The sequence below is a fragment of the Clarias gariepinus genome, chromosome 20 (genome assembly GCF_024256425.1).
Source record: "Clarias gariepinus isolate MV-2021 ecotype Netherlands chromosome 20, CGAR_prim_01v2, whole genome shotgun sequence".
Lineage (NCBI taxonomy): Eukaryota > Metazoa > Chordata > Actinopteri > Siluriformes > Clariidae > Clarias > Clarias gariepinus.
In genome coordinates, this window is record NC_071119.1 from 18,130,199 (window position 1) to 18,155,170 (window position 24,972).

Genomic DNA, 24,972 nt, shown 5'->3' on the forward strand with positions numbered 1-24,972 from the left:
GTGTCGTAAACCATCACTTAAAAACTGCATTTTGGATTTACACAGATTAGTGTTGTGTAGTATTAATATTTGTTTGATGATCTTGATCATATAAATCAAATGTAACAAATATATATAAAAAAAGGGGCAAAACATTTTTTAAAAATAATGTGAGATTCCTGGTTCTATAAACTCCATGCAAGTTTGTTTATGAGGGTTTACGATCTAAGAGAGACCTCCGCCACACCTGAAGGTTCCTGCTACCTTCACGATCAGCATGGTTTTGTAGCAAAAAAAAAAAAAAAAATGTTTTGGATAGTAGAGAGAAATATATTCAGTTGCATATTGTGTCTTTTTTGGGTGGCAATTATTGTATAGCCACACTGAGTCCAAAATCAATAAAAGATTTTTGAAAATAATTTTAAAATTGGTATATGTTTGCATTTGATGGGATAAAATGCTGCTGTTTATTTATATTTCTAAAGGTAGTGAGCGCGAAGCTAGGCATATACCGTGAGGCAGCATGCTGTGTGGTAGAAGTGAATTATTTGGCATGCTTGTTTAGAATTGTACAATTTAAACAAAATCTAAATCTAAATCTATTAAATTTTTGTATATATATTATAGCGTTTTTACGCCGGAAAAAATGCTGGAGAGACGAGTGAGCTTATTTGCTGCCCAATGCAATGGCTGGGAGTACTTTATTTAGCACACAGGAGGTATGGCATGAGCAGCACCTTCACTCAGGAGCCTACATCCATTTCAGCGTCAGCCTGAACTGGAGCACATTTCACACGTCACACTCCCACACACACACAAACAGGGCTGAAGCCACTAACCCAAACACCTTTCCCCATCATGGTTAATACACCGACATCCCCGCAAGGCATGCTGGTCGTCAGCCGCCGCCCCGCCCACGCCACACTGCCCCCACCCGAGCTGTGACCGTCCCTGGTCACCATGACAACCTTTGTTTCGGAGGCTTGGAGGCGGTCGGCGCTGGCGGTGGGAACGCCGGCGTCCTTTGGCAGGTGAGGGACAAACGCGAACATACTCCTGAGGCGGTCCGGCCTCCACAGAGTTGTTTCATCGGCGTGCGGCTGGTAAGGCGCAAGACGGTCCCGGTGGAGCAAAACTCGTGCCCGCCCCGCCAACCGCACCCGGTAGATGACATCGGAGAGCCGAGCAATTACCGTACAGGGGCCCGCCCCGTGGGACATAAACTTGGCCGAAAGCCCCCTCTTCCTTCTGGAGGAACACACCCATACCTGCTCTCCAGCAGCAAAATCTCGCCCCTGGCTGTGAGTGTCCATGCCCATCCGCCCCATAGGTGCCCCCAGCCGAAAGTCTTGCAGCAGTGCCCGCGAGCGCTGGGTGGGGCCCTTCTGCTTGGCGATGAGCGGATCACGGTTCAGCTGTGACACCGGCGAAACGACTGCGGGTGACGGCTCGGACGGCTGATCACCGCTGGAGAGCCTGGAGGACTGCACGAGGGAAATGTTCGGCGTCGAGGGTTCTACGTCGTCACGGCGCTCCACTCGCTCGCAGCACCGAGGGTTTTCTCTCTCGTGTGTAAAAGTTCGACCACCCACCTGGACTCGCTTGCTTTGCCCCAGTACTCCAGAGCGCAGCAGCGAAACAGTGGAGCCGGTGTCCACGAGCGCCCGCAGTAAGACGCCGTCCAGCACACAGTCGATGTAAAGCCCAGCGCGGCTTACCAAGCGTCCTCCCGGCGATAGTTTAGCGGCTGCTGGTGTACGCTGTCCCTCAGGGCTGAAAACGTTGCAGCGGTAGTCCGGCGGTCCCTGGCCTCGGCGTCGTCGCGGAACGTCGGAGCGCTGCTCGTTGCCTAGCCGCGACGGGTAGCCCTGTCCCCGGCTAGGTTCACGAACTGAGCGCCACTGAGCTGCGGGCGGTCGCTCGGCTCATGTACCGCCATTATGGGCTTCACGGGCTCGGCCTCGCGCAGCGCCTCCTTACGGTCACCCGCGTCGCACGGAGCTGTAGCTGGAGCCAGCGCAACGTCCGCCTCTGCCCCGAGCTCCAGTGCCGGGATTTTCACCTCGCCGCTCCGCGTTGGTTGCCGTGGTGTGCTCGCTTTAGCGCCGTCGGGAAAGCGCTTCTTCTGCGCGAGTAGTCGCTCCGCTACTCGGCGGCCCGCTTGGATTTTCACAAGGTCCTCCACTAACCACTAGCCACTAACCCAAACACCTTTCCCCATCATGGTGAATACACTGACATCCCCGCAAGGCATGCTGGTCGTCAGCCGCCGCCCCGCCCACGCCACAATATATATATATATATATATATATATATATATATATATATATATAATCGTGATATTAACAATATCACAATCCAAATGGAATCGACAGTTAGGTATTGTATTATATATCATGAATATTGTATTGTGTAATCCCTGGTGATTTCCATTCCAATTATACTGGGTGTACAATTTGTACAATTTTAGTGTTTATTTAAAGTGCTTTAAAACTAAGTTTAGGATTAAAACAATCTCAACTGTGTTAAAAGATCAGAAAAATAAAGTATTGATCAACTGATTTCGTCTGAAATTAATAATGTTATTCGGTCCACCTACAGCACACTATTGGCCATAGCAAGGAACGAACTTGTGCAACTTAATACCCAACTTAATAACTTAATAACCGACTTAAAGGTAACCAACGGTTACATTTAATAGCCGCATATAAACCACATCAAATGGTTGAACTGCATATAGTTGCTCATAGTTTACAGTCAGCAGTTGACAGTATGAATGGAATAAATGCATAAATCACTTCACGAAAAGGATCTTTACTGTACATTACAGAGAAAAAAGGGCTACACTGAACTAAAATATACTGTTGTAATATTGTCATTATTGTACAATCTGAGGCTACGCATAACACTGAAAGACAGGGCAGATGAAAATACAAACTGCCTCATACAATTCTGGCTGCTGTTGGTGGTGCAGGTGCAGGGAATGTTAACTTGGCACACACTGGGAACCTTAATACCAGTTGCTGACCATGTGCTACATCAGGAAAGCTGCACTTTAAGGTATCCATGGTAGGAAAAAATTGGGATATAAAAGAAAAAAGAAGTAAGGGGATAAGTCCGAACCAGTTTTAGCCTTCTCTAAAAAAAAATTTTTTTTAAATGAGTCTGGTGAGTGTATATAAGCTACAAAACTAAATTAAAGCAATAACCTCGTGGCCAGTTGTGAAAAAGGGGCCATTTATACAAAGTGAAAGTGTAAGAGAAATTTTAGTATAATAGAGAATGGATCATAATTATACTCTATTATACACCCATTAGAGTATGGATACAGGACATCTACAGGACAACAGATCTTTTGGTGATGTCTTCAGAACCTATAAAGCCCAAAAAAGATTAACACTCAAGACATCAAGTCAAATGTCCTTACATAAGGGGTGTTCAAGTCTAACTGGGACTTGCTATGAAATTTGTGGTGAATAAAGACATAAAACTGATGGACATGTACTGTATGGACACTTAGTACACTAATGAGACTCACTTTAACAGCGCAATCGGCTCAGAGTGCATTGCTCAATCGTTCCTGTTACCCTGTGGAACACCTTAAAATACTTGAAAATCTGCAAATACATTCTCACCAGCTTGCAAAAGGGATACACCTGTCTGTTAGAACTGTACACTCAATCATTCACAAACACTGCTTTCACATTACAGGAACTCGGCTGGAAATGACTGCCACCTTTCCATGTTTGTGTTCTTAAAGGAGTTCCTGGGAGGCCAGCATGTCAGATGTTCAGCAGGCAGTCCAATTTTTAAAAAATCTTATTACTGTTTTATTATTCTGCACAATCAGACGTCCAGGTTTGACTTGAATGCCCAAGATCATCTTAAAGAGTATTCTGCATACAACCCGAGAGGCCGTCTGGGTGCCCACTGGGACAGGATGATAATACCCAAAATATAAACATTAAACTCTGCTCTCAAGAGCTCCATACTAAGAAACCTGGCAACACATTAATCTTACCATGTACAGTATAGTACTGAACTCAAGGTCAGCAACAGGTTCATCAGAAATGTAGATAATGCATAATAAAAAAAAAGGTCAGATTAGCAGGCTGCTCCGACATTTTCAGACATGTTCTATCTGACGTCATCTCTGCTGACCTCCTGTGGATTTCATGGTGACCCCAAATTTCCCAGGGCATGCATGTGAGACCTTTTCAGCATATAAATGCCAACTTTGTAACAGTAATGAAAGTTGCAGAGATTTTTCTGTACGAGTGCGACTCTAGGGAATGGGGTCATTCATGTGACAGATTTACGATCCATGGGGAATTAGAGGAGGAGGAAAATCGGACTCTCTTCCTGTATTAATTCATGTTCGGATTTGCATTCAAGGTCAACATAACGTCTTTGAGCATGCTGCAAATAAAAAAAAAAACAAGAAATGCAACCAAAAAGCAAGTTCTCTGTTTTAATTGTACTACAAAATCATGGTATAAATCTGATAAAACAAAAGAGAAGAAATATACAATATTCAAAAGATGGTTCAAATCGCCTGAGTGTTTAATAATGCCCAAGACGGTGTACGCACAGTTGTTCTTCAGTCATTTAAAAAAAGATACACAGCTAATTTTCACAGCCACGAAATCCAAAAAAGGAACATTAATTGTGGCCTTGGAACTCATGTGTGTTTGTGTATGTGTGTGTGATTATAAATACTGTTGCTATTTTAACGACCAGTAAAAAAAAAAAAAGAAAAAAAAAGTAGGAGTTACCTTTTAGCCACAAATCCCCTCATATGGATCTGCCATTTTAAATTTTTACATTTTTTTGCTCAGTGTAAAAAGATCCGTACTTGCAGCTCTGATGTGTATTCAGAGACGTCCGCTCCTTAATTAAGCGACAATACTGTATGTAATTGATCAAGGGTGAATATTAAAGGCAAATTAAAAGGAGACATGTTGCTGCAGGCAGCTGAGTGTATGGTGACTCATCTATAATCAGCCGTGTTCACACGGTCTGTCCTCACAGCTCTAATGCTCAAATTATCACGCTCACACCCACCCACACGCACACACCCACACAACAAAACCCACTTGATGACAGTCTCATCGCTACACAGCGCCAGCTAATGAAACTGGACCTTCGGATGCCTGAGTTCCATCAGGTTTTCTTGTAATTATGCCATCCGTTCGGTTCGGTTTAGCTTGGCCTGAGACTCTTGAGTTGAAGCCTCTAACCCGGACCTGTATGCCGTCCACATGGTGTGAGGGACGATCTTGGCCGTCTTATCAGTTAAAGATTCCACACTGTTTATGTTCTGAGAAACACTTTTTCAAAACGCCTCCTTCTTTTTCTTGTAATCACTGTTAGCACGGTAAAGAGCAATATTTAATTAGGTGAAAAATTATGTCATCATTGAGGTGCCCCTCCTCTTTTCAATTGTTCCAGCTTCTGAAGTCCTGCCCCCCGCTCCAGTGCATGCTGGGTACCCACTCTGTGTGCAGTCTCTGTTGCAGTAATGTCAATTTGTGCATATTTTGTTGAATCTTTTCCTGCAGAAGAGAGAGGTAAAATAGAAGATTAAAACCAGATGATATTAAATATTACATTAGATTATTCACAAAGGCCCCACCTGTTTCATTAATACTTACACACACAGACCACACCTCTTTCACTAAGACTGACAGGCACACAGGCCACCCTCTTTCACCAAGACACACAGGCCACACCTCTTTCACCAAGACACACAGGCCACACCTCTTTCACTAAGACTGACAGGCACACAGGCCACCCTCTTTCACCAAGACACACAGGCCACACCTCTTTCACTAAGACTGACAGGCACACAGGCCACCCTCTTTCACCAAGACACACAGGCCACACCTCTTTTACTAGGAATGACAGGCACACAGGCCACACCTCTTTCACTAGGATAACAGGCACACAGGCCACACCTCTTTCACTAGGAATGACGGGCACACAGGCCACACCTCTTTCACTAAGACACACAGGCCACACCTCTTTTACTAGGAATGACAGGCACACAGGCCACACCTCTTTCATTAAGACTTACAGGCAAATAGGCCACACCTCTTCAATTAAGACTTAGACACACAGGCCACACCTCTTTCATTCAGACTTGTGTCACACACACACACACACACACACACACAGACCACATTTCTTTCACTGACACTACTGAAACTAAATATCAGAGGCCAAGACTCTTTGGCTGACGGTGCTTGACACCACACCCCTCTGCCCTTCTGTTCTCTATTTCATTTTAGACCGTTCTCTATATGTAAACATCAATATATTATATTTGTTCCTAAAGAGAAAAAAAAATCACAATGTTCATGCAAATAAAACCTCACGCTGGAAATGCAGCAAGGCAGTATATCAACTAAGACTGTGTGAGATCTTAATCTGTTTGTCATGGTTTCTTTTAGTTTCACAGTTTGTTCACCTAAGAAGGAACTGTTAGTCCTGGTTATACAGATACATGCAAAATGAGCCTTGGTTATCATCGTAACAATAAGTCGAGCAGTCTCACATCGATCTGACAATAATGCCGTGGTGTGACAGTGTCGTACAGCACTGTGCTTTACTCCTCTGTGCCACTACGGCTGCCAGTAGCCAAGGCAACAAATGTGAGGAATAAGATTACAGAGAAATCGATTCCAGCAATGCTCTTGGGTGTAGAAGGAGAGCCCTTGAGAATATGGGGCACTTTTCTATCCTGGTCAGACCTTACTCTGATGCTGTATTTAGTAAGCACTTCATATGGTTATAAAGAGGAAAGCGAATGACTTGCATGAGCCAGCTTATGGTTTATTGATTGTACTGTATCACAAATACACACATTTTGACTTCACCACCTAAAGAACTAAAGTGCTGCAGAAATACACCGACATAAGAACTGCTTTTGGCTTGACCTGGCACAGCACTGCATGATTGTGTAAAACATTATTATAAAGTAGGACACAGCAAAATGACATTCTTTATTATTTCGCTTAAGTATGTCCTTGAGTATTTCTAAATCAGCTGTGCACTTTCACTGCCCTTTTTCTAATGAACACAAGCAGTAGTTCATGGAACATCGTTCTGGGTTTGTCGGCGTAATAATTTATTACTTGTTCCTTATGAGATTGTCAGCAAAGTGAATAAACTTTTAAACACAATGTTCCCTTCCAATTATGAATATTTTAGCAATATGTCAAGTGACTGCTGTGTCTGTTCAGTCCGTTTTAAATAATGTAGTACAGCCTAAATTATGTAGGGTCTGAAATGAAAAACAAAGCAGTGGTAATGACACCCCGCTCCAAAAAAAAATTAAGTATTAAGGCCAAAAAAATCCTCTGGAGGGGTTTATGTTGAGAAAGTATTTAAATGTTCTACTATAACATGCTTTCTCTCTCTCTCACACACACACACACAAACACAAAACTCCAATCACCCTTAATCACAACTAGCAATCAGCCATCATCCCTACTGTTAACATCTGTGTTAGCTCCAACAGTACAGTCCCCTGCAGGTCAAATGCTGCGTGCTCTCACCTCTGATTGTGAGGCCGTGCTCCTGAAGCTCCAGCTCCATATAGTGCAGCTGCTTTTTGGACGCTGGGCTGATGGGAATATTTACATAGGTCACTCCCCCTCTCTGCCTTTCACTCACCCCTGAGACTTCTGGAAGGAATACAGACTCTCTTGTAAACAAATATATGCACTAAAGAACCTCCAGCTTCCTGAATCCTCAATGGAATAACACAGCATGATATGGACATAGCATTATTTTGAGACAGTATGTCACAGTTTAAACTGTTTAACGTCTTTAGTATACGAATGTGAACGAAAAATTATCAGCACTCTGGTTAAATTAAAGCTTCTGTTGGACACACTGTTTTACAGAGCTTTGCCTTCAAAATTACTGTCTCCTCAGTCACTGCTGTGCAGGTGTGAAGGTTTTACATCTGTAACTGTGGTGCGAGCGAAAATGGGCATAGTTTGAGGGTGTACCTGGTGCCGAAACAACTCACAGAAGAGTGCAAACTGAACTGTTTTGATATCTGCAAACAAACTATGGGCCGATACTCTAAGGAAGGTGTGAGTTTCTTAAAGAAATCATTAATGAAGACAAGACACGGGTTCATGACGGAGTATGGAACGAAAACATCCTCAAACGCTGACCAAGAAAAAGTTCAAAAGTCATCCATCAGCTGGAAAATTCATCAACGCATACTGTACAGTTCTTTGAAATTCTCATTGGAACGTTATTAAGAAAAATGTTCAACAATCGACAGTGCTCGTTACAGTGAGACGCTTATTGAAGAGCTGAAGAGTAAACTTTTGAATTTAACAGCAAAGATCTTGCACGATGATGCACTTCCGCACACTTCTGCCCACACTGTTAATACTCTGCTAAAATCTTTAAGTGTTAAAGAATCCTCCCTAACGTCCTGATCTTGCACCATCGAACTTTCACCTGTTTGGTCTCCTAAAAGCAGCCCTATGAGGACTTCTTCTGATGAAGAAGTGAAGACAGCGGTGCATTCGTAGCTCGCAGCTCAGACTGAAACATTTTTAATGAGGGAATACAAATGCTTGTTGACAGATGGACAAAGTGTAAGAGCAGAGCAAAGAGATTATGTAAAAATGTAGTATTTGTCTTTCATTAAAATAAATTCTACAGACAGAGTACAGATCATTTTAAAAAAAATTCTACTATTAACTTAAAAGTGGAAACTGACTAAAGAATGATTTTTTCCCCTTAAGTTTTAAACTCTTGAAGCAAGAAATTATAAACTGAAACAAAATAATGCATCAACTAAGGCAGTGCAGTTAACCATCCAGAGTTAAAGAGTTACACGCACAAAAAGAAAGAGAAAAGAAAGGTTTATTGTAATTTACTGACAATCAGGACTATTGTGTCATGAATAGGAAATAGAAATCTATTGTTTTCCAGTTATGTGATAACAGACTGCAGAATGAAACCAACTACTGTCAGAATGGTAATGGTTTTTATAGCTGCTATTTAAGTATTGTTCCAAGACTTACTTACTGACTTGTGATTTAAATGAGTTTCTATTCAAATTCTTCATAAGTTTCTTTTGGAAATTACACATATCCTAATATAAAGCTAATAATTACTTACAATTAAGTGATTTTTAAAATAATTTTTGGACAGGGAAGGGATTTTTAGTTAGCTTAGTATTAGCTTAGCTAAAAATGGTAGGATGGCTAATCTAAATTTATATGCTAACATTACTTTGCATTTGATTGAACTCCGTCAGACTGTACACTTCGTCCCGTGTCAACTTCCCGTAGTAAGTTAAACTACAACGATTCCAGCTAGCTGCTTCGCTAAAGTGATAATTCAAATCCCCTAATCATGCATACTTTAATAGGAACAAATATCTTGCAGTTTCGGAGGCTGAAACTGTTATTTTTTTGCACCAGACTGTAAATGTGTACATTTTTGTTGTAAAGTTGAGTATTTTAACATCAGCCCTATAGGGATTTACTTGCTTTTTGAGCCAGTGACCTAGTGGTCATTTGAGGAACTGCATGTTTTGGTACATCTGAACCAGAGGTTGCCCCTTGGTACAGGTAAGAATATCTTTCACACATTTTGCAGTGTTACTACCTGAACTAAAAATAATTTAACTGGGATAATATTTTAAACTTACTTAGTTGTATATTGCATATGAAATAGTTCCACATTAGCATGTATTTTTCATTAGCTGAGTTTAATGCCCTATTTTTTAAATCTAGTGAACTAGCAAATTTTCAACCCTTCAAACTCAAGCGGCAACATAGCATAGGTCAATGATGATTTAATTTTTTTTTAAGTGCTTATATAGAAGCCATGTTGGTGTGTGTTAACGTGCATGTTTTAAACTGTATATTTGGGTTTTTTAGCTACGAAATGTGATATTACTTTTATAATATGGAATATGCAAATTATGTTGCAAAAATTGGTTTATTATTATTTTTTGTTTTATAGAAATAACTAAAACAACAATAAAAAACAGCATTTGTATCTGTGCTATTTCTTTGCCCATGTGACCCATTTAAATCTTTTGCTTAGTCATGTTTGGGTAGTTGATTAAAATGAACTAAGATTAAGTTCATCGTATTGCCTATTTTATGCTGGAAAAAAGTCACTCTATGCTGCACAATCCTGAGCTTTATACATGCAAAACAAATAATGGCTAAAATGCTTTGAGCTTTAACTACACACAGATTTCATATTTCACAGTGAGAAAGATTAGAACATCTACTGCGCCGGTCTAAGCCTGCAGGGAATATGTTTGACATCCCTGATCCACCATTTAAAAAGTTAAATTAAACACACAACATTAATATTTGAATAAACAATCAAACAAAAAGTGTGTCTATAACCTTTTTTTCTGAGAAGGGATCCAGTTTGGTAAATGTTGGAAAACCCCTGTTGTAGAGGCAGCATTTTGTCTTTCTTCTCATTCTCTCTGTATAAATATTTGTTCTTTTGTATGACAGCTTAGCAGGCGTGTGGGCGCAGATTAATGACACAATAGGGGGAGTGGGCAGATCTCTTTATGATCTTTTTAAAAAAAATTTAGGCCCTTATACACTTATTGCAGCACACACACACGCACAAAGTATATTGATCATCCTGTAAAACATTATGACTGTCATATCAACCCCCTTCTCCCAAAGAACATCAGTTTTTCATACTAATGCTTTTTGGGAGTTTGAGACGGTATTCAAATGACAAAATGCCTCTCTAAATATACAGAATGGCAAGTTTCTTTTATAACACTTCAGCTTCTGCACTTGCTGGCACACACACACACATACACATACACCTAGTACAGCCTGTCCACATGGAATCAGTTACAAGATGTGGCCTTTGGAATTGAGACATGGCCAGAAAGTTGGCAAACAGAAACATTCCACTAATTCCAATAGAAACCACACGTGGTGCCCAGAACAAAAAGTCATACTCTAACTGTTTTGATACCAGTTCGATGTATGATGATGGTGGAAGAGTTTAGTAACTAAGTGAAGTGTTTCTGCATGGTCAAAAGCATATACTATATATTCTGCACTGCAAGAAACCTGAAGCAATTTCTACATGATTTCATACAATCTTTCTCCTTATTATTTTACATTTTGAAAGCTGTGACTAACTCTCAGCAGTCTTAGCCAGGCTTACTCACAGCCTCTATATAGCAGGGTTTTAAAGTCTCGAAACATTTTAATCACATGAAGAGACACAAGAAACCAAAAACAAATAAATGCATGAGTTTGGAGGGATTAAACAACAGTTAGTTCTGAGCAATCCCATTGCACAATATGATATAGTGCATAAAACAATTATGACATTTAACTATATGCATGAGGTCATTACAGTCCGCAGTACTGGGCAGAGGAGAGAGCGGCTGCCTGCCAAAACCCACAAATCAAATAAAAAAAAATAAAAACACATCTGGTTTAATTTTTTTACAGCTAACACAAGCTACAAAGCCAACTAGCTTCTAACACAAGGCTGATTCCCAAAACCTTTTCTATCCCCTGACACACACCAAGTAGTGAAGGGCAATACTTGGTGTGTAGAACAAGGATTTGTACACACTACACAGTGCACTTTATTCTTATATTCTAAAGCTGAATATGTGGAAAATATAAAGAAAATCTTGTAAGTTTTCTCAGGACTATCCAACGCCTCTGTGATAAAATAGAGTACAAATAATATAGTAAATAGTACAGGTAGGAATTTAAAGGTAGGAATTTACTCCTGTTAATCAGTCATTAACTGTCAGTTTCCAGCTCCATTGGTCGTGGTTAGTTCTGTTAGTCGCGGAAGGATATATGTTGGTGTTGAAAAATCACTGTTTCAAAAAACAAACAAATCATAATCTGCTAATAATAACTGGTGTTTGTGAAAAGGTTTTATATAATCAATATTATATTTGGGGCTGTGCTATTGTACTAAATATCGGCACAGCTGTGATATCTTCAGCACTCGGGCTTGTGCCCTCATGCCTGCGGTTACATCATTCTCTTGTGTGATATTCCTTGAATAATTCATGCTGTCAGATAGGTTGATAGAGCTAAGTGTTATAAATACAATGGGATTGATCGACAGAACAGTTTCCACATAATATTTCCCTCCATCAGCTTTTGGTTTAATAGTAAATAAACTGAAAAAAGTGTGTATTTACCTTTGTGTATATATATATATATATATATATATATATATATATATATATTTATATATATATATATATATATAAAATACTTATATATATATAAATATTTATATATATATATATATATATATATATATATATATATATATAAAAATACATATTTTAACAAATTTTTTTCAATTATTGAACTAAAATGAAATGCATCACATAGTGGTTTCAAAGAGCGTGAGAGGGACAGGATAGAACAGCTGTGATGCTGGTGTTAAAGATTGTAAAACAAAGGCTGTTTACGTCAATGTGCAGTGAACATTTAAGTCACTGACAGAATCAGTTGGAACTGAATGCAAAAAAAAAAAAAAACACAGAGGCCAATCACCAAACTTCATCAGAAAACAGCCAATCAAAGTGTAATAAAACCTGTCCTCATCTCATTTCAGCAGACATGCAGAACCACCACCTAGAGACTTGTAAAACAAAAGCACTTTACAAATCCACTTACAACAAACCAGTATTAAAATGCTCTGAAAGTATGCTGTCCAGTAGTTGGAGAACACTGGGACCCCCTTTCCTATTCTACTGATTTAATATCTGAGGTTTTACTAGCCGCATAATTTGGAAAGCACCTTCAATTTTACTTGAATAACGATGTCAGAATAGTAGATCAATGTGAGAGCTTTGATTTGAACCATTTCCACAACATTCAGAATATGTACAGCTCAAACTAATGCCAACATGCGCGAATGAACATGCGTGAAATATTGACAATGTTCAATCTACAGCAAGAGAAAAAAAGGAATAAATAGCATCATGCGTTCAATTTCATTCTTGGACATTCTTTGGGTCTCCAGGAATAGTAACAGTTATTGACACGGTGTCTATAATACAAAGCAATTAAGGAACAGCCCTGAATTATTCCTCTAATTTAAAAAAGAAGCAATAGGAATTCATCACAGAGTGTGAAATGATGCTACGAGGAAATCTTAAAAGGAAAGCTTCACCTTTTAACACATTAAATGTGTTTATGCTGAAATATTTGTGACCTGTGAATAGAATAGTGTCAATTTGTTGGTGGGTGATTAAAATTCCTTTTCCTGCAAGACATCAGTAGTCTACCACGGCACCATTTTATTTGTATACTTTTATTTGTATTGCAAATCTAACATAGAAAGTGTGAAGACAGTTGATGTTTCCAGAACACGATGCAGCGATACGGCATGGCCATTTGGTGATATACAAGATGACAAGGGCAACGGTGCTTATAGTGGTATTAGCATGACAGGGAAGCTGATCTGTTTCATCAGAGTGTACAGATGAGGAGGTGAGACAGCTGGACAGATTACAGGATTCAAGCACTGCTTCACTGCTCTCTTTATGTTGAAATGAAGTAATGGCTAAATTCTGTTACTGTAATATATTACGTTGTGCTGTGAAAAAACACTGTATGAATAGCTCAAAATTCTGTTTTAATTTTTAACTTTAAATGACCTTAACTACACAGGTCATTCACGCTCGAATACATTCCAATGCGGGTAAATTAAAACAATTCTGTGAAGAAGAGTGGGCCAAAATTCCTCCACAGCAATGTGAAAGACTCATTGCCAGTTGTTGCAAACACATGACTGCAGCAGTTGTTGCTGCCAAGGGAGACACAACCAGGTATTAGGTTAAGGGGCAATTACTTTTTCATGGTCTGGAGAACTTTTTTATGGTAAGTTTTTTTCCCCCTTAATAAATTAAATCATAATTTACAAACTTAAAAAAAAAAATTTTTTTCAACTTCTCAATATTGCAAAGAAGTAAGAGTAAAATGTTACTTTATTTAGCAACAAAATTTGCTTAAATAAAAAGATTTGCATCTGTTCATTCAAGTGCTCTGTATACAACTTGCTTCATTTTACACCCTGTATGATCAGAGGTGGATTTAGATTTTGTCGTGGCAGCACTGAGCGTGCCCAAAACGAAGAGTTTAGAATGCTGACAACATTTGAGTGATCAGTTTTCTAATGCTTGTTGCATGTCGCATTTTTCATGTCACCTAACCTTGTTGTGCCCTGATTCTAGTTTGTGAGTGAGACAGGGGACTCTCGAAGTACAAGATGGGAAGGAAGGCAATGAGGTAGAAAAAAAAAGCCATTAGGTGCCCAGATTTGAAAAAAAAAAAAAAAGGAGAAAGGGGCAAAAAAAAAAAAAAAAAAAAAGGTATGCAACTATGTCATCTATTTATGAGGATAATATTATGTAGATTTAAATTAGCATTAGTAACTTACATGACATTGGATATACGGTTCATTTGGTGCATTTGCGGACATAGATTTGGCATATTGGCTGTTTTATAAACATTATAAACAGTCCAAATTGGGTGCCTCTGGATCAATAACATATAACAAGCTGTCTAATTCTTCTTTTTTATTTTATAGTCAACAAAAAGACCATGCTTATGAGTGCTTTCACACCTTTACACATGTCTAAATAAAATAGTCGATTATTACATAATATATAATTATCTTAAAACTTTTTGTGTAATGTATGCAGTATTTATTTTTTTGACACATTTTAACAGTGCAAGGACATTTCTGTTCTTTGGATAAATTAGTGAGTTCGCACCTCACATCTACCAAAACAACAACAACAACAACAACCCCCTACCAGCCACCCGAAAGAACTTCCTGCTGTTGAGTTAATGCAGAGTTGAATCAATTCTTCACTGTACTGGAATGATAAAAGACTGTTCTTGGAACCAAACTTAAGAACACCTCACTCTTGGATAAGTTGTTTTGTTCTCCTGCCTAAATGACCAGCATGAGGGTGACCCCATGGTTTGATTCAAAAAGACTAAACCACCCTACCCTGCCCTCAGCCTACACAAGCGTACAACAAAATGAAATTTACTTAAATAAGCTTAGATTTACTTAAATCAGATAAGCATTTAATTTGACATCTGAGGCACACAATCGAATGTTTGTCAGAAGAAATCCGAGTTTGCTCACCTTCAGACTCGTCAGTGCTCCTCTGTTGCCCAGAGCCACCTATCAGCTCATATCTGCTCTTCTCCTCGAACTGAAAGTGAGTCATACACATGTAGGTCACTGAGTGGCGAGTAATGTTTGCTGGATATTAAAAACATTAAAATCATTTGGAAAGAGAAAAAGCAGCAATAACATGCTACGTGTAGATATAAATAATATGAGCAAAACACTAAACTGTAATTTTACCCATTTGGAAACCCATCATAATTATTATGAATTTAGTCTATATAACAGTTTTTTTTTTTTATTCAGTGTGTTCATTAAGCTTTTAAAAAAATATTTTGGTGAAGGGATATTGAGAGAAAGAAAGCGAGGGAAAAAAAAACAAAATGTGAGGCTTCTTTCTTTATGATTGTCTTGTAGGAGGGTGTAAAAATGTTTTGTCCAATCTCTTACATAACACACTCCGTTTAGAAGACTGAGCTTATCACAAGCTCTAACTAGCTTACACGCTTAAGATATGACAAACATAATTCTGTTTCCGTCGCCCTCTCTCTCTCTCTATCACAGCCTGTCTTAAATAGTGCCAGACCCTTCATCTAATTCAATGCTGAACCTCTAAGCTCCGGTCTGTGGCTTGGCCCTCCATGATCTCGTCAGCGGGATCCATTCTCCCTCTCTCTGCATGACTTCTCTGCTTCTTATCTGTACAGGAAAATATGAAATGTAATTTAATAGACAATCTTGATATTATGCATGCACATGATCACGAGCCAGTAAAGGCTATCTGGGAATCACTGTAAACATGAGCAGCATTTGGAATCACAAATGTGACTTCAATCAAATAAATTTTTTCGTCCCCATGGGTTTTTAAAATCAGTTGGGGGCCCACATGTTCATGCTCATGCATTTTGTGCCCAACAGATTGATCAGTCTATATATCATATAGATGCAAGTATAATCATTCCCATACTCTTACTCTTGCTTCGAGAACGTAGGTTGAGATCTATGCTAGAGAGTCAGCTCAGCCTTCTGTCTGAATATAGTTGGACCATTTGTCTACCAGCCTGTGGCCGGTGCTTCAGATGGCAGCGCTAGCTAGATTGCCAAAATGCCTTGGCCTTTACCATTAATCAAAACTGAGCTTAACACACGTCACTTTAAAATAATACCTGCCACCGTCACTTCATTTTTAAAGTTCATGTCAGAGATTCCCTCTAACCATCCATAACTCCAAAAACAGCAAGTACAAAGAAGAAATCGATGAAGGTGGGTGGGGTGGTGAGGAGGTGGAAGCAACAGGCATAAGAAAAGAAAACAGGAAGGAAGAAGGCACACACCCAGGAAGAGGAAAAGGTGTTTAATTACTTTGTCAGAAAGAAACAAACACAAAAGGGAGGAAAATATCCAGGGAAAATCTTCAAAAGCAATACAAACGAGGAGTGAGTGCTTTTTTGTTCTCTTGGGTTAGATTGACTATAAGAGTGAGGTTGCTCAGTTTGGGTTTAGCTGAGGCTTTAAGATAACACCTTACCTCCCTCTGTTGCTTCTCCAGTGCTAGGCTGTAAGGTTGGCAAGGAGGTGAGTGTAGGAAGATGAGTTGGTCCTTCCACAGGAGGAATATCTGAGCTTAATTCGCAGGAACTAGCACTCAGGTCTTGGGGAAAAGGAAATTGGCATTGCCCACCAGTGTGCTTCCATCCAAATGGGTTGAGCAAGCTACTACGTGCTGGAGAAACAGCCTTGGGCAGCATGCAGCCACCCTGACCTTTTCTACATTGTAGACAGTTCTCATAGATTGTTGAGCGAGAAGTATGGTGGGAAGGAATGATAGGAAAAACTTGGTAGGATGAAGGGAACTGAGGTGATGCTAATGCTGAGGACATTGGGATGTATGAACCAGCTCGGCCTGATCCCCGGCTATTGTTCCTTGGAGGACAGGAAAACCCTACTGGATCAAACAGGCTTGGTTTAACTGACACGGAAACAGTCCTCCTTGAAGAATAATGTCCTAACAGATCAGACAAACTGTCCATATAGTTTCCCTCTTGCAGCTTATTGTCAGCCCCTGAACTTGACAGAGGTTGTTTCGACAAATCCTGTTCTGGATTACACTCTGGATTGGTGGTATGAGTTGATGCATCAGTGATGAGTCCTGTTGATTTTCCACCTGCTGAAGTAAAATCTGATGTTCTGAAAATGGGACCTTTTAAAACATTTGTACTTACCTGCTGTTTTACACATACTGTACTATAATTAGATTGCTCACAATCAATGTTATGCATCAATTCATCCCAGTTGCCTATTATCTTGATTATTAGGTACACCTAACTTGTTGGTACGCCTAACAGTTACATATAAGTGCACTTCACATGTACACACGGTTCCTTGGCTGTTTACATAGTTAGCAACTTCTCAGTATACATGTGCGAAAACTGTGGGGATTTGTATTTGATGTGCACATAGTTTTTCCTTAAAATTTCAGGGTTTGTCTGAGGCAGTAGTAGTTTTCCAGTAGTATCTAGAACACAGCCTTTAAACATAAACTTTAACCTTGAGAAATATTAGGGCCAGAACATCCCAAAGAAAAGAAACAGCAGTTGTCTTTGTTATAAGATATAATACGGTGTAATACTCAATATGACGGTAGCAGTATTGTTCACATCTATACTAACACATATTCCTCTGAAATTAACCAATATTATTATGGAGGAAATTTGTCAGAACAAATTAAAAAACATTTCGGGATACATAACTGGACAAACGTGGTTACCAATCAATCTCACTTTAGCGGTTAGCAGGTTGTTATCGGGTCTCGGCCGCATTTACTCATGTTCCCCCTTGTGCTAAGTGCAGATTATAAAATGGAACCAGTGAGGATGTAAGCTAGGTGTACCTAATAAGCCCACAAAGATAACATGCATAGTAACGTGCAACAAGCTGTGAGGCTTAATGCTGATTTTCATGGAAATTAGAAATGGTAACAAATGTTGACCTCAAAAGTTCAGTCAAATAATTAGACAGTAGCAGATTATAAGATTTAATCAATCTGTTGCAGGTCAATTTGATTCATTGAATCGATGGGGCAGTTTTTGATCGAGAATCAATTCATGCTTTTTCAACCATTTTGGCAAACTAACAAACATTAATTGTTGAAACCGAAGAATTCCTAGAAACTACAAATTACTCTAAAAAGTACTACAAGACAATTTTCTATGGCATTTAAACAATAAGTTCAATGCTTAAGACATGAGACTACTGTTTGAAAGGTCACAGAATCAAATCCCCGCACCACCACCAAGCCGTCACAGTGGGCCCTTGAGCAAAGCCCTGATCTATTAAATGCTAGGATATAATATATAATAGAGTAATTAAATCCCAGTCACTCTGGATAGGGTTGCCACTTAAACACCACAAAGTTACACATCATTTTAATGTTCATGAGATAACTGAATGTTTAGTAATTCGTGTAATACTTATACTAAATCTGTAAGAAATATAGCAGCTGAGAGAATTCAGCCTACAAACTTCAGTGCTATAAGGCAATCTGAATCAAACCATTGCTATGGCCAACATTCAAACTGAATCAAATCGACGGTCTACCCATTATTCACAGCTCGAGACAACAGCGTCGGCTCCTTGTGTTGCCATGTGATTTTATGGTGTCAATTATACATGTTCTCAGTTGAATGAATAGCAAGAAGTATAACTCTAAAATGTGCTTGTAAATGAGTGCTAATTATTCAAGTGGATTACAAAATTATACTGAGCTGAATGCTACTGAATGTTCTTGTAAACATAACCTAATTAAATTACATAAGCCTTAGAGTGCTGCTGTTTATAGATGTTTCGCATGCTTAACATCCTACCTGGCACGCCGTGCTGGAGTGAAGCTCCTGCCTGAGGTAAGGGTGCTCTCTGTTCAAAAACAGAAATCATCAAATTACTTAACACTGCTGGAGAATAAATAAAAAATGCTTTCACTTGGAAACTTGTCTAATGTGCAAAGGTCTGATTTTGATTACCAAGAGAAACTTATATGCACAAATATATATTTTAAACAACATATACTTACTGCTAAAGTTTATCATTTATTATAACTGATGTTTAAGTTCTCACAGTTCTTTCTTCTCAATAATGTACGTATAACAATTCCTGTCTATGGCTCCTTTAATGTTCTTAAGCCGGTTTCAATCTGTCAAAGTGATACCTCCAAGAGGAAGCACATTCTGCATTAGATTTACAGTACCAGTCAAAGGTTTGGACACAAGTTTGAATTTAATTTTTACATTTCAGATCAATAATTTAAAAAAATTATAAAAACAAACGATGAAATACCACATAGGTACCAACAACAACAGTCAGTTGTTATTTTAAGATACAAAGGTACAGTATCTTGCGGCCTCAAAGTGGCACAGTGGTAAAGTACTTGCCCTATCATCCGGAAATATAGGTGAAATGCCACAATGTTAACCAATAAGTGGTGTGTTAAGCCTAATTTAGGGTTCTATAGCAGCACTGGTTGAATGAAATGCTGTAGGAAAATATTTTAATGAATATATATATATATATATATATATATATATATATATATTTAGATATTCTCCCTAATTTAGACGTGTCCAATTTCCATCTCACCTTCACTAGGGGGTTCCCACATTAAGGCTACTACCACTCAGTCGGGAGGCTATCGCATGTTTCCTCTGAACCAAGTAATGCCAGCCAACCACATCTGGTCAAACTCCTCGCTCGGAGGACAGCGCTATCCGCCCCTGATTGGCTTTAGAGCCGTGATTGATGTGGGAGCACTGAGTACCCCTCATCCAACCCCTCTGAGAGAGTTCGGCCAATCACTTCTCTTTAGACCTCCGGCTGCGAGAGGTTACAGCATCAACCGGGAATCGAACTTGCAATCTCCGGATGATTGGGCGAGCACTTTACCACTGCGCCACTCGAAGGAATTAATATTTCTGGCATTTAATGTGCACTCTAAACAAAAAAATATATAATATGACTTAATTAAAAAATAAAATATGACCTAATTATTACAATAATCATTATTTGCACCACCAGGCCCAATAAACGTATATGCATCTAGCTGCAATAAAAATTTTGGGAATGGACTTCCTCCCTACAGTGGTACTCCCATGGTGCAGAACTGGCCATCCATTTGTGGTCTATTTCTTTCTTCCTTTATTTTTGTTTGCTCAAGCAACAAATTATAATTACAGCAGTGAGTCACAAAAAAATGTGAGCATCAAAGAGGTCTTTACTTCTCATTATCTGATCTCAGCACTTCATAAGGACACTGAAAAAAAATTTAATAATCTTTATCTTTGTAGCTTTTATCATTTATCCTTCAAAGAATATGAATTCAAATGTGGCGTCTTCAAAAGGAGATTCCAGGAGCACAATAAGATGCGTTGAGCTAATGTTCTGCAAAAGCCTGAGAGACAGAGTGAGAGAGAGAATGAATGAGTGCATATTGCTATAATTGCTATACCACACATTTATCTTTTGATGAGGACTGTCACGATTTGTTCAAAGATCCCCATATCTCCTGCTTTAAATGTGCTCATGATGTAACGTCAACTGTGTCAGCGAGCAGCTCCTGTGTCTGAGCTATATTAAATCATTTTTCAATCTTTGAATCTAGTACTGGTCTTTTGAATCTATGAACTGGAGAAGAAATCAGGATTACACCGACATCGTATTTGCCTCATGAAAATCCTAACATTTGCTATGCAGTTTTAAATTAGCCATCTGTTAAAGCTAACACTTAAGGACGGTTGTTGTTTTTTTAAGTTGCCATCTTAGTTTTGTTATCTTATAGTGTCACCCAGAGATGATTCGACATGAATCCACATTTGATATTTTTTTTAAACTGCATTTCGGTCTTATACATGAAGGCTAGTCAGAATAAATTACTGCACTGCTGTGAATTTTTTTTTTGAATCATCTCCTAGCTTTTCAACACACTCCCTGTCTTGTCAACAAGCTTAATAAAAAATGTTTTATGTTTGAGCCACGAATGCACCGCTGTCTTCACTTATTCATCAGAAGTGAATCTTTATACTCGTAGGGCTGCTTTCAGGGAACCAAACAGGTGATGGTTCAAGATAAGGACTATAGGGAGGGTCTTCAACACCTCAAAACATGGTTTTTGTAAACTGATGTAAGATGTTCACACCTGCACAGCAGTGACTGAGGAGACGGTAGCCTTAAACGGAAAGCGCTGATAAGACAACAGAAGCTAGAATATAAACAGAGTACGGCTGATTTTTGATTCTCCATCGTATGTTTGCAGTTGAGGTGGCTAAAGGCTGCAATTCCTTTATAATCCTAAACAAATCGAATACTGCTGCAGGCAGCAAGATTTAACTGCAAATTTGGTTTAAAATTGTAATAAGGTCTGAAAATAAAACCATGATACTTAAATCATAAAGAATTGAAATACGAATTGAATCGACACCTACTGCACTTACAGTATGGTGATAATATCGTATGAGGTGGTGCCTGGTGATGCCCATATCTAGTATAAACACATAGCACGTATCAGTGGAAATTAATTTGTCATGGAGTGCTGGGCTAGTGGTTCAAATCCCAAGAGTTTGTTGAGAGCAGGGCCTTAGGCCGCGTTCTTGCATGTTAGGTTTGCTGTAATGCCTGTAAATAAGCCTCTCTAAATGCAACATGACACCTTAATCTGCTTGAGTCTTGGCCTCAGGTCTGAGTATCACTTAGATTTTAGATTTTCTTCCAATAAAAAAAAAAAATTACCTAGTTGACTTTTAGGCAAATCACTGCAATCCATTTCAATCTATTGTTATCAATTTAATGTACATCCATCTTTAGCACCTGGTTGTGAGATAAAAAAAAGTGCCACTGTTCTTGTGTAAACTATTGTTTTTCTTAATGTTTAATATATGTATAACATGGCATTTCTAACTTATATTTAATATTTACAGACATCAGGGCTGCAACAAATAATTGAGACAATATATTTTATTAAATTATAAAAAGTAGTAGCAGGGGATTTCATGATGTATAAGTATCAGTGTGGTTTGTTATTATAGGTGCTTGTGTGGTACATCACTAACGTTAAGCTTATCATACAGGGGAGACAGACTTGTTAAAAAAAACATGGAAAAAAATATAAATAAAAATAAAACACAGCTCAGGGCGTTTTGGGGGCTCAAGAGAATTAAAATAACCTAATTACTGGAATCCTGACTAATCTGGCACGACTGTAATGACCATTGGGGGAAAACAACAAAAAAACAAGAGTTAACAGGAGCGTTCTAACGTTTGTTATTTCTAATTACTGTAGGGTTAAAATGGCTGGTAACGTGTTATACATGGTGTCCCAAGCCTGCATACATAGGGGAAATTAACATAATTAAGCAATTACATGCATAATAATAGAAAGGTTATTATCGTGCGTTAATCATGAGCTGGACACTGTGTGTATTGTCAAAGGAATTGCATTAGTAGAGGATGCTTTGTAATAGAAGTTACACTAGATATGGAGACATTTGCGACACTGTAAAAAACTGTGGGTTACTGATTTGAAGGGTCAAGCTGCACTACTTTGAGAAGGTTTGGTCAGACCCTGCACTCTGACCCCACTGTGCTGTAGGGTATGTGTGACTAGTAATTGAGTCATCATCATCATCATCATCATCATCATAATTACTACCATAATTTACCTTGACTCCTGCTCGATATTCTATATTGTGTGTTTGTGTGTCATGATTGTGTACCTTTAAACCACCACAGACGTGGCAGGTCGTAAACAACATCGTAGACGAAGTCAGATGCGGACAGCAAATCGGGCAGTCGGAGTGTGTGTCCGTGCTGGACGAACCCTGAGCCCCATAGTCACCAGGAGATCCGGAAGGAGAGCGTGCAGCGGCTACGGCTTCAGTCCGTTCTTTAACCGTTTCCTCGGTCTGTTTGTGGGCCGCGGCAGCTTCTTTCTGCTCTCTAGCCTCCTCGAGTAGACTGCGGGGTGTGTCGTACAGGTAGCGCAGCGATGAAGGCACTTGGTACTCGTGGGTGTGGCTGACCGGACACGAACACAGATGCTTTTCAGGACTAGAGAACGGCGGTAAGGTGAGAAGAGTGCCGTACTCGTCTCTGGGGCTCCCTGTGTCTAAGCTGCCTGTGTAGGATGAAAAGCTGCCAGAATAGGACGAGTGGCTTCCTGTGGCAATGCCGCTGTCTGAGGAGCTCTGACGGCCAATTTCCTGAAGCTTCCGTGAGACAGCGGGCTTTGATTGCAGTCTTGGTCCACTGGCTGGATTAATTGGCAGTTTCTCCTCTCCGTGAGAGGCAGTTCTAGAGGACTCAGCTGCGGTATTAGGGACTGGCTCCACCCACATGGTTAGTCGGCTGCCAATACTGGAATCCGAGTGGCTGGTTTCAGAGTCAGAGGACCCGGATATGCTGCGGTCATCTCCGGCTGTTGAAGAACTGAAACTCGAGGTGGATGCTAAGGCAGTAAACAGGAAAAGAGAGTTTGATTGAATAAACAGGCCTGGTAACAAACAACAACAGAATGAGTCTCTAATAAGAGACTCTAAATTTCTTACCACTTGGGAGACAAGTAACCTTTATTTAGCATGTAAGACCTAAAAAGACAAACACCTGTGTTATGAGATAGCAGACTAAGCCTCTTCTCCAACTCTTCAGCCTCTTGGTTTAGTCGCTCCTCTGCTGAAGCTGCACTGGCACTGGGCTCTAAGAGTCACACAGATGGGAAAATTCACCAGGAATCTTTTAATCTATGTATTTTGGAATACGCTAATCTGAGAGTCCAGTTGATTTTAATTCTGTAGAACACCTGCAGCTTCAATAGTTAACAGAAAAAAAGGAAATACTCAAAGATTACGTATTTAAACCACTGAACTATGGGTTGCCAAATGCAAATCTATCATTTACAAACACACATGATATTAACAAGTCTGTCGGAACAAAATTCTCAATATATAATTCCAAATTTCTTTATACACCATGGATGTAGAGAACACGTACTGTACTGTACAGGTCTGTATTCAAAATGATCTGTCAAAAATACACATTAATAATACAGATGACTCTGAAAGTATTGGAAGACCACGGGCAATTCTGCTTAAGACTTTTGGGTTAAAAAAAGAATATTAAAATATGAATGAGAATTTTATTTCATGATAAATATGCAAAAAATTGCACCTTTGGCACATTTGGTGAGCAGAAGTATTAGGGGGGGAAAAAAAACAACCGATTGATGACACTGAACTGTTTCATTCTTCTTTTGTTATGCTTTTCCAGGCTTTTCTTTACAGCTCTTGCAACAGCAACATTCGACAGCAATTGCTGATCATTTCCTTGGCACAAACGGTTGGGTTGGGTTGGCTTTGCTCACTGCTTGTGCATTGGCTCAGTTTTTCCTCTTTTCTCACCTTCTCCCATAGACAGCTCTCTGGTCTTTATATTTGTTTATCGTTTTTAACAACAGATGCATCCTAGCAGGCTAAGCAAGTCTTAAAAACAGAGAAGAGACAATTACAGAAGTCTTTTTTTTTAACATTACAGATTATTTTACAAATCTCTAACAGGTGAAGTAAATAACTAATTATCTTGTAACAGTAACACGTGTCAACAAGTGGGACATACTAGGCACCAGGTAAATGGTTTTGGAGCTGATCTAGGCCCCACTTTGCCACTTATACTGTATAAACAGCATGCTTTTAGAGGTCATGTGGAGTCCAACCCTTGATGGATCAGAGCCGTTTTGGAGGGGGGGCATGAAGGACGTACCCAATATTAGGCAGCTGGTTTTAATGTTTT

The 24,972-nt window shown here is 39.3% G+C and overlaps 1 protein-coding gene across 4 annotated transcripts in view; it reads right to left on the bottom strand.

The window, feature by feature from the left end:
• Nucleotides 1-4,436: 4,436 nt before the first annotated feature.
• LOC128508681 (protein Dok-7-like) overlaps nucleotides 4,437-24,972 on the bottom strand; it is a 37,728-nt gene continuing 17,192 nt past the window's right edge. The window contains exons 6-13 of one of the 4 annotated variants that reach the window (XM_053480109.1): nucleotides 23,791-23,883; nucleotides 22,905-23,635; nucleotides 19,011-19,059; nucleotides 16,676-17,314; nucleotides 15,758-15,846; nucleotides 15,163-15,232; nucleotides 7,539-7,667; nucleotides 4,437-5,534 (exon numbers count right to left, since the gene is read on the bottom strand). In XM_053480109.1, coding sequence (XP_053336084.1) covers nucleotides 5,395-5,534; nucleotides 7,539-7,667; nucleotides 15,163-15,232; nucleotides 15,758-15,846; nucleotides 16,676-17,314; nucleotides 19,011-19,059; nucleotides 22,905-23,635; nucleotides 23,791-23,883 — 1,940 coding nt within the window. In that variant the 3' untranslated portion in view covers nucleotides 4,437-5,394. Of the gene's footprint in view, nucleotides 5,535-7,538; nucleotides 7,668-15,162; nucleotides 15,233-15,733; nucleotides 15,847-16,675; nucleotides 17,315-19,010; nucleotides 19,060-22,904; nucleotides 23,636-23,790; nucleotides 23,884-24,972 lie in introns of those variants that run through there. The other 3 variants (XM_053480112.1, XM_053480110.1, XR_008355939.1) reach the window with 3 other exon arrangements.